This window comes from Strix uralensis, chromosome 13, assembly GCF_047716275.1.
Source record: "Strix uralensis isolate ZFMK-TIS-50842 chromosome 13, bStrUra1, whole genome shotgun sequence".
NCBI classification, from domain to species: Eukaryota; Metazoa; Chordata; class Aves; order Strigiformes; family Strigidae; genus Strix; species Strix uralensis.
Genome location: NC_133984.1, coordinates 12,449,409 through 12,467,438, shown reverse-complemented (window position 1 = coordinate 12,467,438; position 18,030 = coordinate 12,449,409). Strand labels below are relative to the sequence as shown.

General features: G+C 45.2%; 1 protein-coding gene across 14 annotated transcripts in view; it reads right to left on the bottom strand.

Moving 5' to 3' along the window:
* Positions 1 to 481: 481 nt before the first annotated feature.
* The window catches only part of LOC141949421 (H(+)/Cl(-) exchange transporter 5), a 44,194-nt gene continuing 26,645 nt past the window's right edge, over positions 482 to 18,030 (bottom strand). For 11 of the 14 annotated variants that reach the window (XM_074882986.1, XM_074882991.1, XM_074882988.1 and 8 more), the window contains 11 exons: positions 16,053 to 16,204; positions 13,689 to 13,788; positions 12,047 to 12,231; positions 11,308 to 11,430; positions 10,601 to 10,807; positions 9,533 to 9,613; positions 8,109 to 8,651; positions 6,972 to 7,158; positions 5,199 to 5,597; positions 2,640 to 2,856; positions 482 to 1,781 (listed from right to left, as the gene is read on the bottom strand). In XM_074882986.1, the coding sequence (XP_074739087.1) occupies positions 1,691 to 1,781; positions 2,640 to 2,856; positions 5,199 to 5,597; positions 6,972 to 7,158; positions 8,109 to 8,651; positions 9,533 to 9,613; positions 10,601 to 10,807; positions 11,308 to 11,430; positions 12,047 to 12,231; positions 13,689 to 13,788; positions 16,053 to 16,204 (2,285 nt within the window). In that variant the 3' untranslated portion in view covers positions 482 to 1,690. Of the gene's footprint in view, positions 1,782 to 2,639; positions 2,857 to 5,198; positions 5,598 to 6,971; positions 7,159 to 8,108; positions 8,652 to 9,532; positions 9,614 to 10,600; positions 10,808 to 11,307; positions 11,431 to 12,046; positions 12,232 to 13,688; positions 13,789 to 16,052; positions 16,205 to 16,484; positions 16,641 to 18,030 lie in introns of those variants that run through there. The other 3 variants (XM_074882993.1, XM_074882995.1, XM_074882983.1) reach the window with 3 other exon arrangements.

The window sequence follows — 18,030 nt, the reverse complement described above, 5'->3', positions numbered from 1 at the left end:
GAGCTGGCTTCTCCTCCAAGTAGAGATGAAGAATTTGTTTATATTTGAGAGAGTTTAAGATTGACCAAACTTCCAGCCAACTCTAGCCAGGACTCCCTACTCCCCCACGGAACAGGTTCATCACAGGCAGGCAGCAGCAGCCTCACGTGGACAACCCATCACCACCTGCCACCAAGCCCCAACCTGGGTCTGCAGGTGCCTCTGGCAGGGACAAGGGGAGTCATTTCCACGGCTGAGGCTGTGCAAAGTGCAACACCTGCTCAACAGCCAGAGGTTTGTCTGTCAGGAAGCAGAGTCAGAGCCCTCACTCCACAATTCTTGGCCATTACTCAACAGCTTGGCTCCCTTCTGCAGCCTCGGTGGTGAGCCAGAGGTGAGAGGAAGCTCTGCTGTCACTGGTGAGCCTCAGCCACAGACCATAAAACAGCATGCGTCACGATGAACAACATCGACCTCCGAAAACATTCATATACCTTCAAAATTCCAGTAATCGGTCACAGTTTTATTAACAGGAAAATAATTTGATAAGATCTGGGACAGGGACTTGAGGAGCACAGATGTGGAACGAGTGACTTGGCTGACCATGGTCAGGAAGGGCTTTATTGCATAGTTGTTGGGAAGAGGAGAGACACCAAGCGGTGCACATACATAAAGTGGCAGTGTTGCCAATCCTAGAGCCAGGATCCGGGCCTGAGTTGGGTGCGGGGCTGAGGAGAGGAGCAGGGAACAGCACACGCATCCATGTAAACGTCCGGGCGCAGGGCTCTCCAGTGGGACATCCTCAGCCACCTAAGACACTGCTGATTATGGAAGAGGTCAGTTGTGCAATACCTAACATGATCAGAGTTTACTGGGAAGTGCAGTAAAGGTGGGGCAATAACTTAGGACTCAGCCTTCGCAATTTTAATTACATGCTCAAGGAAAATCAAGGAGAAGAAATCCTTAGGCATATATCTAAAAAAGGGATCACAATGAGAATAAAACTGTTAACTCCTTCTGTGTCCTCCTCGAGGTTCTCCTAGCAAGGCAGCGTCAGAGCAATTAAATACATTCACAGAAGAGTAATCAAAATAAGCTTCTTCCCAACCAGAAACTGGGCCTAATTTTAAGGAGATCTGGTCTTCTGGGGGTTTTGGTTTCCTTCTTTTGGCAAAACATCCTCAGCTAGCCAATTTATTTATTTATTTACCTTCCCTACTTTGACTTTACAAGGTTCTTATTTTTACCAAGTGGCTAATTGAGAATACATCACCCCTGAGTTACAACCATATCTTTCTGCCACCACCTGAATGCTGTGTGCAAAATCATTCTTCTCCTTCAAAATTTCTGAAGGTACAGACCTTGTCTTTTCCTCCCCATGTTAGTAACAAGATTTCAAATAAAATAAGAAGAGGAGATATAATTCTATAGCATTTTGCTTTTACTCCTTCATGGAATCTTTCCAATGCAACTTCACAAAAGCAACGTAAATAAAGTCTTCTTTTTTTTTTTTCCTTCTAAAAAGAAGATTATGTTCCACAGATTACGTAGTGCAATTGGTTATCTGGTAGAAAAAAAAATTATCTTCTCCAGCTCCACAGAAGGAAACGCTGAAAACAGTTCCATGGTCTCAATAAAAATAGGAAAGTATATCCAGGATCTTCTAAAAAGTTTATTTTGTGTTCAACACACAATACCTACTAGTCTGCCTTTAATTGAAGAGTATAGAATCTGGGTCCTGGTTAGCCAGCTGTGCAATGTGCTTTAATACATCCTTTTTGGTAATGATCCCGAGTAGCTTCCTGGAAAATGAAAACACATTTTTAGTGCATCAACACCCACAGAGGGTGTCCTTGCTCTCACACAGCTTCATGTAGGGCAATTTTAGTGCCTTGCAGTAGCTGAAGTGCTTTTTGGATCACAGCACTGACACTCCACACAAAGTCTGGTGCTCACAAGCCCCAACAGAAACTCTATCAGTACTTTACACTAAAAAAAGGTAAGGAGGTTATAACAAGAGACAAATACTAATAATTACTGACACCTTCTCTGAAAAGATCACCCTGAGTGCTGCATTTTAAGTCCTAGTACTTTCAGCAGCTATGCTTTCAAAAAGGTGCTGAAAGGTATGCCAGGAAGTAGGGAATTGGGCAGAAGGTCTGCTGGGGAGTAATGCTGAGCAAGGTGGCTGTCTGCCAGGAGCTGAATAGATCAGCTGGTCCAAACACACCACAGCAGGGAACAGGGTTAGAACTGCTGCTGATGCCACACTTACTTCAGAGAACAGATCACTCAGTTTCTCTTTGCCCTCATTCCTTCCCACCTCACCAAACACACTGTTTCTGACCGACACCAAAGCAAATTCAAGTAGTTACACGATACGTGTGGCCAAATTTGAGAGGAGGCCGTGAGCCCTTTCCATCAGTTTGAGAGACCCATCACCCTATGGAGCTGTGTCTTCGCCTTACAGGCTTTATGTTACTGCTTCAACTGAAAGAGGCTCAAGGGTTTCACAATTGCTTTTTTCCAGATAACCACGGCTCAGCTGGTGCTCAGTGCTCTATACATCAGAGGCCTTTGCTCACTAGAAGGAGAGGAGGTTTAGACTCAGGTCTACAGGCAATCTTGGGACCCCAGGGCTCAGCCCACAGCATTCTTACCCGTTGTGAGTAACCAGGCACTGGCGCAATCCTAGCTTGCGGAATATATCCACGACGATTTCCATGGGTGTTTGGTCTGTCACTGTGAACGGACTGAGGTCCAGGATGCTCCTGAGTTTCAGCATAGAGGGGGAGCTTGGAGGCAGCGGAGGAGAGTGGTCAGTGAAATAAATAACTGAAGTGCTCACAATCCCATCCTGCTTCTTACGGGCATTTTCTGGAAGAAGAAAAATTTGATTAAATATCAGCCCTCCTTTCCTTTTCCAAACAAAAAAGCATACCCCTTTCTCTCTCTGCCCACACTGGGATGGCCTTAAAAGTCCATTCCTTCCCTTCACCTGCACTGGTTCTCAAGACAACCCAAGGAGGGTGCAATAAGCTTCCATCCCATCTCCTAATACCTACAGCATAACCTCTAAGGTCTCCAAAGTGTCACCCCAGGGGTGAGATGAGCACACACTTTGCCTAATGTCCACCACACATCTCAGGATTTTGCTCTGACCATGTAAATGCAAGTTCTGAACATCTTTAACTCTCCAGTTTTAAGAGAAGGCAGATAAAATGCTTTGTACTTTTATCAGTCACCAGTTTGGGTCCCGTGCAGAGTAGCTAAAGAAGTATTTTTAAGCACTTAACCTACTGGTGCAGACTCCATGACCGTGACTAGGGTCAAGAATAGAAAACAAGTGAAGTACTTTCCATCACTCAGATATTTACACTAGTGCATTACACTCCTGCTACAACTGCAAGTTGGATATCTGCCACATTGCAGCTTTGATTTGATATTTACATTCCAAGACTCATTGCTAGCCTGGCAGCCCAAACACCAGACTGGATATTCAGAGCTGGCTGACAAAAGCTAAATCCCATCCCATGGCACACAACAGTGCATTACTGTGCACATCTGGGGGGAAAGATTCTCTTCACAAGTCCCTGGGGATTCAGAGTAACACAGATGCAAGAATTCATGGTCATACCACAAAGCAGCCTTGCAGAAGGAAGGCAGCACGCACAACATGATAGTGCATTTTTTTTTTTTTTGTATTTCATTCTATACTGTCATAAGCGTTTGGCTTTTGAGAACTAGAGCAATATTCACGTGCTCCAAAAACTGTATTGCACATCATAAAACTGACACTGAAAACTTACCTTAAAAGAGAGGGAACACACGGTGTTGATTCATAGCTCAGGCAATTTAATGATAAACACTACTCTAGCTCTGCCATGGGACAAAGCTAGCTCAGGGCCAAGCCTTCACACCACCCCTATGGAAAGTCATCAAGCTTGAGCTAAGACAGTGCACTCAGCCATGCACTGGAGAATGCACCGCAGAGCTCACATGTCTTCAATCCTCCACGATCACGCTGTTCCCACGATCGCTTTCTGCTTTTGTCCAAGGTAACTGCCACCCTCTCCCAGCCAGCGTGCTCTCACCTGCTCCCCTGCACCAGCATCCGTGTGCCCCCCGCCGGGAGCCAGAAGAGGGGACTGATCTGCAGGAGCTAACCGAGTAGGGAGGTATGTTTTCAGCTGGATCAGATCTCCCATCCAGCTCACCATGGGGCTTGCACAAACTTGCTGGGTGCAAGTCAGCTCACCCAAGCTCAGCACAGATGCCTGGAGCCTGAGTTGCAGCTGCAAACCACATGGACTCAACTTCCACAAGTATGGGGCTTGGTATCCCTATGCCCAGTCTTTGCTCCAGCACAGGTGCAATTTTTGAGGACTTACATGCCCGTGTACCCCTTAACCCTAACACACAGATTCCTCCTGCTTCACCAAGAAAAGACATACTGTCTCACCCAAGCCAGCAAGAGACAACATTACCAGAATTTCCACTCGGGTCTCATGCTGGGAAACAGCACTTGCAGGTTTCTAAGAAACTTGAGAGCAAGAGGAACCTAAATGTATCCTGAATTGTAATATGGCAAAGTCGTTTCCAAAGGAGCTCAACTCACATCACAGATGGAAACTGCATCTGAGTGATGTCAGGACAGTGCTTACCAAGTCTTGCCAGCACCACACACCACCTGCCTCACAACCACCATCGCGGGAGCACCAGTGAAACAAGTGAAAGACCAGGTTGGCTTTCAGTGGTGAAGAGAGATGGAGACTGTAACATCAGTATCGATATTTATAGGTTTGACTGCAGCACCTCAGAAGTGACCCAATATTCAGTGCATGGACCAACCAGACTTTTTTCCTTAATGAAATAAAATAAGGTTTGAGACATTAACAGTTAAGAAAGCCTTCCATGTCCAGTCATTCACAAAGTCAGGAAGGCTTAGTTCTTGCTGGCAAGAAGTCACATGCTCCACAACTGTGCCCTAAGGTTTATGAATTCAGCAGAGCCACACTAATTGCACGGCACAAGCCATCCTGTCCTTCGCACTCAACGCATGCAGACCCCACGCCGTTCAGGGATGGAGATGCAGGAGCCAGTAAGCACAGCGCCATGACTGCTGGGTGTTTAAACTTGTCAAGTAAATGGCATCAAGAGCTGATGCCATTTAAGGCCTCTGACAGCATCCTTCATCTATGCAGTATCTTGCCTCTTACCAATTGAAATGATGAGGTCTCTCCTGAGGACAAATCCAACAAGCCTTTGGGACTCCCGTGACACCACCACTGGATAGCCACTGTATGTGGTTTCATTGATGATGGTCTCAACATCTTCCACAGTCATGCTGTCCTGAGTGATGACAGTCAGAGGAGGATCGTTCCTCCGTGGTCTCATTACGTCCATCGCAAGTGTCTTGTGTGAGAACTCTTCCTTGGCTTCCAAGAAAGGGTATCCATTGAGGCGAATATGGGCATCATAAATGCCTTCCCGCCCTATGGCATCAGCCACCCACTTGCTGGTCATGGCTGCTGCCATCAGAGGAACGATGTATTCCAGTCCACCAGTGAGCTCAAACATAATGACCACTAATGACACAGTCATTCGGGTGACCCCACCTGCAGAGAGAACACAGGAAGACAGATGACATGAACATGCAGTTTGGGGGGTTTCCAGGCAGGAGAACTGTTCTGAGGCTTGCTACAGCTGTCCTCTGCCAACGCAGCTAGAGAAGGTCTTGTATCAGCAAGCGGCGGCACTGTTGGACTCCTACATCACATTCAGCATCTCAGCGGAAGCCAAACATGAGCAGAACACAGTACTGAAACCATCCGTCCTTCCAGAGTGTGGTGCCGTGGGCTGGCTCACAAGGGTTTGCTATGTGTTTTTGACGGGTCTTTCCCTGAACTCAAAAGCAACCTTAAAAAGACAGCTAACTTTCTCTCGTGTTGCTTAGCTAGCTGCAAGAGTCTGGCCATGCCATAGAAGGGCAAATTCATGAAACGTGACCTCTGATAGGCTGTATGCAAAAGGCAAGTGTCATCCTGAGATCCCCCCTGTCAGCAAGGGCTTCAGACAACTAACCTTTCAAGTTTGCCGGCTTTCAGCCAGACATTTTGACTACTGTTCATTACACTTTTGTAGTTTTTCAACACTAGGACAGTTGAGGCATTTCAAGAGAAGACAGATGAGTCATCTTAAATATTGACATCATTTTTTTATGACATCATTTTATCTTGGCATATTTTAATTATGCTTTTGAGATTCAAGTCCCAAAGCTACTGCCAAATATTTCAGAGGAGTTTTTCTCGAATAACCATCTCATAAAGGGGCATGCAGACTTTAGTACTGTCCAGTGGAAAACAGAACAGTTAATGAAATGGAACCATATTTTTTATTTTTGATCAATTACGTGCAAACAAGGTGTATCCCCTCTATAAAGGCCAAAGATGGGTTTTGATAGCATGCTTTTGCTGTTTCTGAAATGAGAGTTTCTCCTGATACAGTAAAGTAGTCCCTTAAGAGTTAAACACACTATTCTGTGTAGGAGAGGATCAGGAATTACAGTGAAAGTGAAATTCAGTCACGTGCATTTAATTTCTCAAATTCAGCCAAGCGGAAGAAGTGTTACCAAAAAACAGAGCACTTGAAAGAAGAGTTGCATCATAAGATTTAAGGCCAGAACAGGAAGTAAAATGATTTAAAACCCCACAGGAAAATCTGAAGTCCCTGGCCAGTCTCATTTGTTCTAGCTGTCCATTCAGGAGACTCCCCACTGAAACCTGTCATGTCCAGTGGTAGGTTGGTGCTGGCAAACGAAAGCAAACAGGATGAGGAACACATTGCACATTCTACTACAGAGTTTCCTGTCTCGAGATGAAGCCAACTTGTATGGACTGCGAGAACAGCAGCAGCATTTCACTACCACACTTCTTTACATGGCCAACCAGGACCCAAGCCACAGCATGGACTTCAAAAGACATCTTGCTTACCTAGACATGCTGCAGCCCCAACCATTGCATAGAGGCCAGGAGTGATGCAGTCAGCTCCTTGACTGCACCAGCCGCTGAAGATGGCCCAGTCGTGGTGGTAATAGGCCAGCTGCTCCACAGCCACTCCGAGCAATCTGCCAGCTATAGCACCCACCGCCATGCTGGGGATGAAAAGACCTGAAGGGACCTGTGGAAACACACATTGGTAAACGCACCATTTCTCAGACATTTAAAACACTAGTGATGGAAGTTCAAAACAGGACTGAGTTAGAGGTTACGCTGAAGTTAAAATTGGTAAGGATGCCTTGCTCTATCACTTCTGCCCTTCCTGCACCCTCATTCTCTAAGCACTCTCCAACAGAGTTTGAGTTAACTCTCTTCTGAGCAGGAGAAACAGCCACACAAGAGGTTAGCATGGAACGGAACAAGCGTTTCACCTCTGCACTTCAGATGTTCCAGCACTCCAAAAGCTCCTGTTCTTTGAAGTCAAGAGAATCTCCCCCCGCTCCTTTACACATTTGTCATACAGCTTTCTCACACATTGTGTATCTTTCTCAGACTTGATTGCCTTTGAATGTCAGTGACTGCCTCACAGGAACAATGATGTCCAAAACCTCTGTGGTGGGGTCACCTTTCTGGATGGACCACTTGAGGACTTGGGAGCAGGGGGAGATGCTCAGCTCCACCTACTGAACCCCACTGCAGGAAAGGTCAGTCCTAGGCTCAGGTTCACAGTTCAGGAGGCTGCCATCGAACAAGTTCAGAACCGTCTGACCAAGGAACAGCTATCATAAGCATTTACAAATTAAGATATTGATTGCTTTGCAATTAGCCATTGCATATATATGAAAAAGGCTTAAGGCAGGACAATTCAGAAGCATTTTGTGTCTGGAAAACAGGATATGAAGCCTCGAGACACCAGCTTCAGTGACTGCGTCTGGCGCCCACACTCAGGCTAAAAGGTTTCTACTGCCCTCAGTTACAAGTAACAGAACAAATAATACCAGTCTATTGCCTTGCCCCCTTAACAGAGCTTGGGGAGGGAATATGTCTATTTATTGAGCAAAGAAAGCTCTAAGATGTGGGGGTCCTGCAAAGAATGAGAAGAACGTGAGCTCCTTTACAGGCAATTCTCACCTTCATGCCAAAGGTGAAGATCGTGATGAAGACTTTCATTATGAGGGCCAAAGCCAGCTGCCACATGGCAGTGTAAACTCCTGGACCAGCAGCTCGGTCTGGCAGGTCATCCCCTTTGGTGCTGTTGAAATCGTTCACATACTCGCAGAGCTTGGAAGAGTCCAAAATCCCACAGTCATTGAAGAGCTCAGAAATCAGCTCGCTGGTGCTCATTCTGGTGTACTCATTGGGGAAGGCCAGAACAGCTGTGATCGCAGTCACTACAAACACCTCCAGCACAGGGTATTTACCAAGCTTGGTCGTCTTGCGTCGCCTGCACCAGGCAATGTTGCTGCGAATGAAGAAAGCTCCCCAAAGTCCACCAAATATTCCCAAAAGGATGAATGGCACGAGCTCCAGAAGATGCCACGGCATGTGAAACTCCACATAGAAGAGAACCAGGCGGCTGTTCCCAAAAGGGTTGATGGAGCGCAGGGTAAAGGCAGCAACCAGAGCAGCGAAGAAGGAACGCCACAGTGTCTTGAGAGGAAAGTAGTAACTGACCTAAAAAGGAAAACCAGAACAGATTCAGTCACACTTGTCACTATACCAATCGCTGCCCAGTAACAAAATCACCGCTGCACGAAGTAAAAGCAAGGACTGTGATCGATGTGCACTGGCAACACCCTCCTCTCCAGCCAAGCACCCCAGGCTTTACTGTCAGCTCCCATTCAATGTGGACTGCAATGACCAGGATGGGTCCCGGCCCCCACACTTCCAACGCAGCAAGTGCCCTCTATGATCCCTGAAGCAGAGGCGACTTATTTGGATAATAAAAGCTGTTACAAATCAGCTATGAGCTGAATCCGGAGAACTATTTGCCTTGCGTGCTCTGCAAAGTCCAGAAGTGCCAAACAACAGTGTTTGCCATAGCTGCCACCGCAACTACTGCTCAATTGAGCAAAACCATCCCATTCCTCCTCTGAGCTAAGCCCTGAAGCAAGCAGTGGTGATTCATTTCACGTCTGGATCAAAAGAGCAAGGAAGTTCTTTGGGAAGAAAAGGGGTTTGATAAGCCAGATAGGTTTGTTCCCAGGTACCCTGGGACAGAGCTGTCAGGAGAGAGTGAATGTATGGAAAACATGACAGAGGCTGTGAGCAGTCAGTGTGGCTGAGCATGGACAGACCGTGGGAAACCAACAGGTTTATTGCAAAGCTACGGATAGACATCATCCAAAATAAATTCTCCAGTATTTGTAAGAATTACCTGAAACCCCAATAAGCTTTTAGGTTGCTTGGCCTTGTAAATACACCACCAATCAGTATTCAACAGGGTCTCCTTTCCACACCCAAGCAGTTATGAGTGGACTGTATTTTTAAACCAGCAGGGTCAGTTCTTGCAATAAAACAGCTCGCCAAGAGCTAATAGAAAATGCTGATGTTACCTCTTCCAGACTAAAGAGCACTCCTCCGATCGGTGCACCAAAAGCTACAGACACACCAGCAGCTGCAGCTGCTGATAAAACCTAAGAAAGAAACCAAAGACAGTCAGACATTTTCAGCATCCCCCTCCCCGCAACCTTTCCCCTTTTTTTTGTCTTTACTTAAACTTGTACAATTTTTATCTCCAGTGAGTGCGCAGTAAGCCAGGGTCTGACCTGTTTTAAAGAGCAGGGAAAAGGTGGAATGATCCAGTTTCCTAGGAAGAAGGGCTGCAAAGTAGCTACAGAAACACTGCTGTCAGGATTTCAACAGTCCTAGTCCCAAATTAGTAGAAGTGGTATCACTGGCAATTACCTTTTTCTGTTTCAGTTGATTTCATGCTATGCTTTCACCTTAGATAAAGCTTCAGCAAAACAGAAGAGCAGTAATTTCACCTCCCAGAAGACACTGACTTTTCCAACGTTTGCCCATCTCACACTCATACCGTTTTTCAAAATTGGGTAACCAGGTAACTAGAGGTGCTGTGGGGCGACCCACTGGGTGGATTCTGTCAGGTTTGGTTTAGCAGAAGGCAAATTGGCCAGTGTGATACTACACATCTCACATTAACTGTTCTACACCGGCTTGTCCAGAGAAGAGCCTTACAGCACTGTGAGGAAACACTCATGTGCTTCATGTTGGCTGTTAGCTCGGTTCTTACACCATGCCCATCACTGTGTCCCTGAAAGCAAAGCCCTTCATTCTACTCCTATGGCTAAGTCCCGGTCCCTCAAACAGTCCCACTATAGTTTATGGAGTCGCATGGCAAACACAAACAAGCGTTGCAGAACTGGGTCTGCAGCAAGTTAATGCCAGTGAACGCTCCCATCACACATGAGATGATGACCTGCGGTGGGGAGATGTCGTGGTGTAACTTCTTAACCGAGATGGCTTCTGCTCCAACAAGGCGTTGCGCTGAGGCACACCAAGACAAACCAAAATGGAACAATTGACAGTCAGCACAAAGCACCAGACCCACCGGTCTCCCCACACTACCTCAGCAGTTTGACAACATCGGTGTATCTCCATACCTCTCTGCGCTTCGCTTCGTTCTTCCTGTACTTGGTGAAGAGATGACACAAGATGTTTCCACAGCAGCAGGCAACGTGCACCAGGGGCCCCTCTTTGCCCAGGCTCAGCCCAGAGGACACTGCCAACACTAAGGTGATGGTTTTGATGATCAGCGTCCACTTGCCCAGGTAGCCTCTAATGATGAAACCACTTAAGATAGTTTTGATCTGGAAGTCAAGCACACAAAGCTCTACAGGCTTTCGTTCAAGCCCTGGTCAGAGCTCCTGATTTACTAGGCGTTCCCAATCCTGCCCTCAACTTTCCCCTGAAGCTTTCAGACCCGCCTCCAGCTATCAAAAGTAATACAGAGACAGAAAAAAATATCTCTGTGCAAAGGCAGAAACAGTCATTTGAGTCCTTCCTTCAGGGCCACTATCCCTGCTGAAGAAAAATCTGAGGCTAGCTTTTGTAGCCTGTCTTACACAAACAGTGTGCTTTTGTTCATACCTCCTGCAGTAAATGCCAAAACATTTTAGTTTTTAAAGGGACTGCACAGAGACTTAAGTACTAGACATGTTTCAGGAATAGTTTGGGAAAAAAAACCTGTACATTAAGCCACCATCTAAACTGCAAGAAATTATTATTCCATAGCAGGCATGTGTAATCTTTGGACAGTGGATCCCTATCCCACCTTAAAAAAACCCAACCCACTTTCACTCTCACTCACCTCTGGGATCCCTGAGCCACAGGCATAAGGAGCAAATCCCTTCACAAGTAACACAGCAAGAAGGGAGAATAACAAGGCCCAGATAACATACATGAAGTAGTTGAGAATATATGCAAAAGCCCCCTGAAATGCAGAGAAAGTTACTCAAATTAGATCATTTCAACTGAGATCCCATCAAACCTGCGCACTGAAGCAAGCACACAGAAATAGCAGGTAATCTCACATACAGTTATCAGCCAAAAATAAAGAGAACTACAGTAAGTCTGAGGTTTCAAGGACAAGTAACATTTGCTGGGTTATGGGGATACAAACCAATATCTCCAAAACCGTTACAAAAATAGCAAACAAGGTACACAAGTAGCTTGGTACTGGGGTAAGTGTTGTCCCAGTCAAGCACTGGATAGAGCTGCCAGAAACACAAGACTTGAGCTCATCTTGCATTCCTCTAAAATGTTCATGGACAAAATATCCTCCAAGCAGCAAGTCTCAGTCACAAGAATAAAACACTGCACTTGTAAACATGTCAATGTTTTGCTTCCTCCCATCCCTCTGAGGACAACACATAAGTAACTTGTTTGAGTTTATTTACACCCTTGGAAGACCCTAACGATGAATGTTAAACCGCTGAACCACCTGGAGCTTGTACTTCTGGCATATACATCCAGATCACTAGCAAGGGATGATACAGGCTGGGGAAACGGGACATTCGACAGCAAAAACAGTTGCAGGCACACGTCACCTCTCCATGGCCAAGGATCAGCTGGGACCAGCTCTCCCACTCGGGACACTTGTCTCTGTCGGTAAAGGTTGTGTTGGATTTCCAGCAGCAGTGCTCATGGTTAAACCAGAAGCCTGCTAAACACACTCCTTCTTTCAAATCTGTCATCCAGTGGGCAGAAATGTCTATCAGACCCGCTAAGGAACCTAGTTTAAGGGGGGGGAAAAAAAAAAAAGAAAAAAGAAAGTTAAATAATCACCTTATGCAGTCTCAAGTATCTGAAGGTTACAGTCTGTCCTACTAATTTTAGACTCACCTACCAACAAATAGAGCAGTAATGATATTTTTGCCTACAATTAACTTTTATTCTATAGAGCACTAAATGGGAAGATTTACTTAAGTGTATATATATTGAAAGGAGTAGGTCAGGAAACAAAGCATGCCCAATAACATTTCAAAGGTAGACCATCGCAAACTGTGTTCAAACCCACCCTACATCACTAGAAATTAATTCTTCTCATTTACACTGAAAGAGCATATATTAAATATAGCACAGCAAGTAGTCTGAGAGGTAGAGAGGGACATATTGCATTTCTGGAGGACACAGACGAAATGTGTCACCGGTCTCCAGCGCAAGAGCTGGAATCCAGGAACTACACTAACAACACAGACTGTGACAGGAATAACTCTGAATTTGGAGAAAACATTTCCAATCCCAATTTAAAAAAAAAAAAAAAGGAGAGGGGAAAGTTACAACTGTGCCAAGTGAAACAGACCAACCAGAAAGCCAGTATAGAAAGTAATTCAGATTTTAAAAGAGGAATCTTCAAGCAATTTCTTATTTTTCTGTTAAGAAAAACTCCTACAATCCCCAGAGATAAATGCTGTGATCAACTCTGTTCTCAACTAAAATGCCACATCAACACAGAGGCCAGGAACAGAGACCTCTGACCTCTATGAGCAAGTGCTAGCCCAAGCTCCAGAGGTAGCAACAAACATTTAGCAAATCTTCCAGTTAATGAAAAACTGGCTAGCAGCTTTCCTATGTAAATATTAACAGAAGATTTCATTTCATTCCTCATGATGAATGCTTAGCTCCTTTCTACCAGGAAGATCTGTATCAGCTGATTTACTTCAGCTGCACTGGGTCCAAAGTTTGCTTCTGAAATCATTTAAAAGGTTTCAGCCAGTCAACCTCTGGAAGAAGCCTGACTTCCCAAGAAATACCTCTCAGTTTTTATATCTAAGTATAGTAGGGAAAAAAAAAAAGCTTGCTAGCAGTCCTTGGCATTAACCTCTCCAGTGTCAAAGAGCATTCAGCAAAGATGATGTACCGCATGACACTCTCCTCTGACCCAGCATTTTGATCAGCTCTGCTTTGATGATTTTTTTATCTTTCAGACTGAAAGATAAAAACCGAGTTTTCAGACTCAGTTTTGTATCTGAGTATTTACACAAATATCTCCTCAAAGCATTTAAAAATGATTCTCCGTAAATTGCAAAGCAGTGGCAGAGCCATCAATACCAGTGCAGCCCCTCGCACAGCCCTTGTTTCAGGGACAAAATCTCCTGTTCCAGCGACCTGCCAGGGTTGTGGGAGGAATTGATACTGATGCTGCAGTGCAGAACCAGGACTTCGTTTTAAAATGAGGCTTGCTCTTACCTGCCAACAACCCAATGAGAAGCATCAACAACCAGCCAGAAAAGGCATCGCTCACACTGTGTATTAGTGCCCAGGTGGACTCTTTACTTCTACTGGTGATCTAGAAAAGTTTTTTTTCAGAAAGAAACAACAATCTGTTAAGACACTGATCTGCTTTGGTGTAAATGCTCTAAAAACTACATGGTGATGTTGTTAGTGGAAGATAGCCCCTAACATTCAAAACAAGAGCTATCATGACATATTCTGCTTTGAGAGGCAGGAGAGAAAAACTACCAGGCAGTGTCTACTTTTACAGCTGGTACAGTAAATGCAGCTCTGGTTAGGAGATGTACAAGAACGGATCAAGGATGCTTTCATCTTTCCCAGCAAAAATAAAAATATTCAAGTCACGCTTTCCTCCTAGGTGTCCTTTCCATAAAAGACGACAAAAATTCATCCCTTAATCTTTTAAAGCCATTACTTGTTAGTAATAGCAGGTTGCCAACATCCTGATGCCACAAACAAACCTGAACACTGAAGAAACCGTTCAAACACTCTGCTCCCAGCAATTTATCAATACCGCCTTGTGGGTATTGATACCCACCAACTGTGAGAGCAAACAGAAGCTGTCACCAGCATTTCATAGTCTCCAGCTACTGCCTCAATATCTGCACAAACTAGACATTGCTTTGAGCAGAGGAGACTCTGCCAAGCACTGCTCAGCCAGACACAAGGCAGGTCACAGGTTTAATACCAACACAGAGGAACAGTCAGGCTGGGAACCAGGCTGTGCTGGTGGCACTGGAAAGCAGGACTAGGACCTGTCCAAGATGCCCCAGGAGGGTGAGTTTTTCAGAGGCTCCGGCCAGGTCTGCCTGTGTCTGGCAGGGATGGCTGAAGCCTGTCAGTCTCACCGCTCTTGACAGGCAGACAAAATGGTGACAGAACAGCTATTGTGTGCCCCGATTACCCCGGCTGCCTCTCCCAAGGGAAACATTCCAGTACACCACTATTATTGCCAGATAAAAAGGCACATTGATGCAAACAACTAGTACTCACTAAATGAGGAATAAATAAAGTAAGAATCCTTTCTGCCTGAATGAGCATCGTTTGTTTTTTTCTCTGGATTTTTGTCTTTCAAATGCCACACTGATCATGAGGAGAACTGCTGCTGAATCAAGGCAGGGGTTGAGCTGGGTGCCAAAACTATTTCCTTTATATTTCTTTTCATTGGACCAGCCCTACACCTCTTTGGCCAGCAGTAATTCTGCCATGACCTGATTTCAACTTCTTTCGATAAAGACAGAAGTGGTCTTTTTATACAAGCATCTCTGCAGATAGGAGATAGATCGCCCTGTTCCACACTGATGGGCATCATCTTTGTACACATGCATATGTGTGTGGAAGCATACATGTGAGAAGTCTTTTGGGTTTGTACTCTCAGTCCCTAGATAGGAACAGTTTTTTGGGCAGGAGGTAGTGAGGGCATGGAGCCCCTTAATTGGGTCTGTACTTGCTCAAGTTTGGGCATTATACTGTAGTGTATGTACTCACACGCTGAGCAGGGACCACGTTGTTTGTACACTGCTATTGACACAAGCTGTTTTGTTAGACTCAGGAAAAAAAAAAAATAATTAAAGAATATTTTGGCAAGCAAATAGACAAGTTGAGTTCAGCCATCACCCTATAAGAGTCCTGCCAACAATGGTTTCTTGTGAATCAGGAGCATGCTGGGGACATTGGTGCTTTATTTAAAGCATCCCTTGCTTTCTAAGCAGATTCCTTTAATTGCAGAGAGAAGTGAAGTCCTGGGAATGAATTGCGAAAGAACTGCACTTAGTTTTCTCAAACAGGCAGGACAAAAAAAATTCCAATAGAAAGAGCATCATTCACAAGTGCAATTGCATGAGCAGAAAAATAGCATGGTTCTTTATCAATAAATGGGCTCATGGCTGCTTAGATTCTTCCATTATAAAATGCACAATAGCAATGTAATTCTTACAAACAATGCATGCACCTTCCATGAGTAGGACTGCAGGTTTTGCTACGCTTCAGTCTCAAGCAAGTTTAACATGGCATAAGAAAACATGCCATTAAGGCATTTAAAGATGTGTATCAGAAATCCACAAAAGCTTTTTGAACAAATAAAAGCCTTCAGAAGAGAAGGAGCAATTGATAAACTGCTACACATTCAATTTCGTGTTCCTTTTCCTTAAACTAAAGATCCTGCGGAGAGGCTCTCAGTTCTCATCCTATGGGCAATCCCTCCATCCTAGCTGTCTCTGGTAAGTGCCTCCCCCTAGTCTGGCAATCAGAACTAAGATTAGCTCTGGCAAGTTAATTATTCTGCCTTCAACGCCAGCAAGGACTAGTAAGAAATTTTACCTCTCTGTGTCTGTCCCGGTCCCTGGACTTCTCTCGAACCCAATCTATAGTGTTAAAATCTTCATAGGTGCCCACACCAGGCAGAGGTTCCTCCAGGAAATCCATCATTGTGCTTGTGCCGTTCATCCCTCCTCCATTATATGAGGAAAATCCTGGTGGGGGAGGAAGGGGGAAAATTGAGCATTTCTTAGTTTTCCCCCTTTTTAGGAAAAAAAAACAAACCAACAAACAACCACATTACCAAAACACAAACTTAGGGGGAAGACCACAGATTTCAGTGGAAACAAAGAGCTAACGAGCTGTTCCTTGAGCTAAATACCCCAAGCAAGCTTCCCACAGGTACACACTTCCCCAGTACAGCAGTTTACATAGAGATGGGGTTGTTCCTGGAAATGACTGTTCAGTTAATCAACCCTAACATCTAGATGTTACCTTTTCCCTAAATCCAGGAGTTGCCATGACAATATTTTGCCATTTGAGGAAAGCAGAGCGGAGAAGAGGAGGTGAATATTCAAGACCCCCAACAGAACTGAAGGGAATCCCAGGTGGATCTGGTGAAGATGAAGGCAGGAAGGGCAGGAGGACTTGGACAGGAGCAGGGAGACAGGGAAGCAAAGCATCTGACCTCTCCATTGCTGGTGCGGGGGAACAGGAGGGCCTGAAAAGCAGAAAGCGGTACTGAATGGGGGCTTGGGAAGATACCAAATTGGGGCTCGGAGCCTCCCTTCGGTGAAAAACTCAGCCAAACTACTCAACCTTCTGTTGAATCTGCTCCAGCCCGTGGAAAATGATGCTTAGTGTGGATGTACGTTGCCAAAGTTTTGGCCACAACAGAGTCTCTTCACAGTTAGGAGCACAGACCAAGGGCGTGGGGCAGGGTAACAAGAGGGCCTACAGAAAACTAGTAATCTACAGCGTGATGAGGTTGGCCATGTCCATCTGAAAATAACATGAGCCACACTCCAAAGCAAAGCCTCTGAAGTGTCATTCCCCTCAGTTCCACCATCCTCTGCCAAGAAAATAAATACATTAAATCACAGAATTGTTGAACAACTGGGGTTGGAAGGGACCTTTAAAGATCATCTAGTCCAACCCCTCTAGTCATGGACCCCAGCGTAGAAAACGGGTCAGATCCAGTGGATTATTGTTGTTTCTGCATCCCCAAAATCTCAGTTTGCAGCCAGTTGACAGCTAAACTGACATTTGGCCCCTGCCTCCTTCTATCCCATCCATCTGCTAGGTGCTACCTCCCCACCGGGGTGCCCGGGTGCACCCCGGTACCCCAGCAGAGAGGGCGTCTGAGCTCTTAAAGCACGGGTTTCTTAAAGTCCCTTGCAAGCAGTTTGAAGGAGATGTTGAAACACATCAAGGGAAAAACAAAACAAAGGTCTTTTAAACCTTATCCAAGGAAATCAAGCAGTTTTCTTGACAGATTAGTTGACATGGAACAAGTTTTCCTACACAATTCAGCCCAAACTTCATTCCATTGCTTGTGCAAGCACCGAGGCCCCTGTTCCAAGTCAACACCAACAGAATCCTTCAGTAGTTACCCCATATATTTTTCTTCCCAAGCCACCAAATGCTGAAAGGGCAAAAATTGCCTGAGTTACTTCAAGAAACACTCTGTTAAATTTCAGTGGAGGTGAAAGGTGCCCTGCAGTCTATTATCCACTACAGAAAAGCATCCTCAGAAAATACAAGTGACACCACAATACACACTGAATGTTAGTTTTGGAACTCCCTTAAGAAGCCTTCCATGCTACTCCCACTCCCATAGGCACTCTCTGTGGCCTTATACCTCCTAAACTAAGATTATACCTGCTACCTGCTATCTGGGGTTGTTTTTTTTTCGATTTCTAAAAACTAAAACCACACTAAATGGAAATCACCATTACAAAGGCACACGAACCAGGAAGGGCTGACAATCCCCTTCTTTGCAGGACTTGAGCCATTCTGCATAGCCGCCCTCCCACGCTGA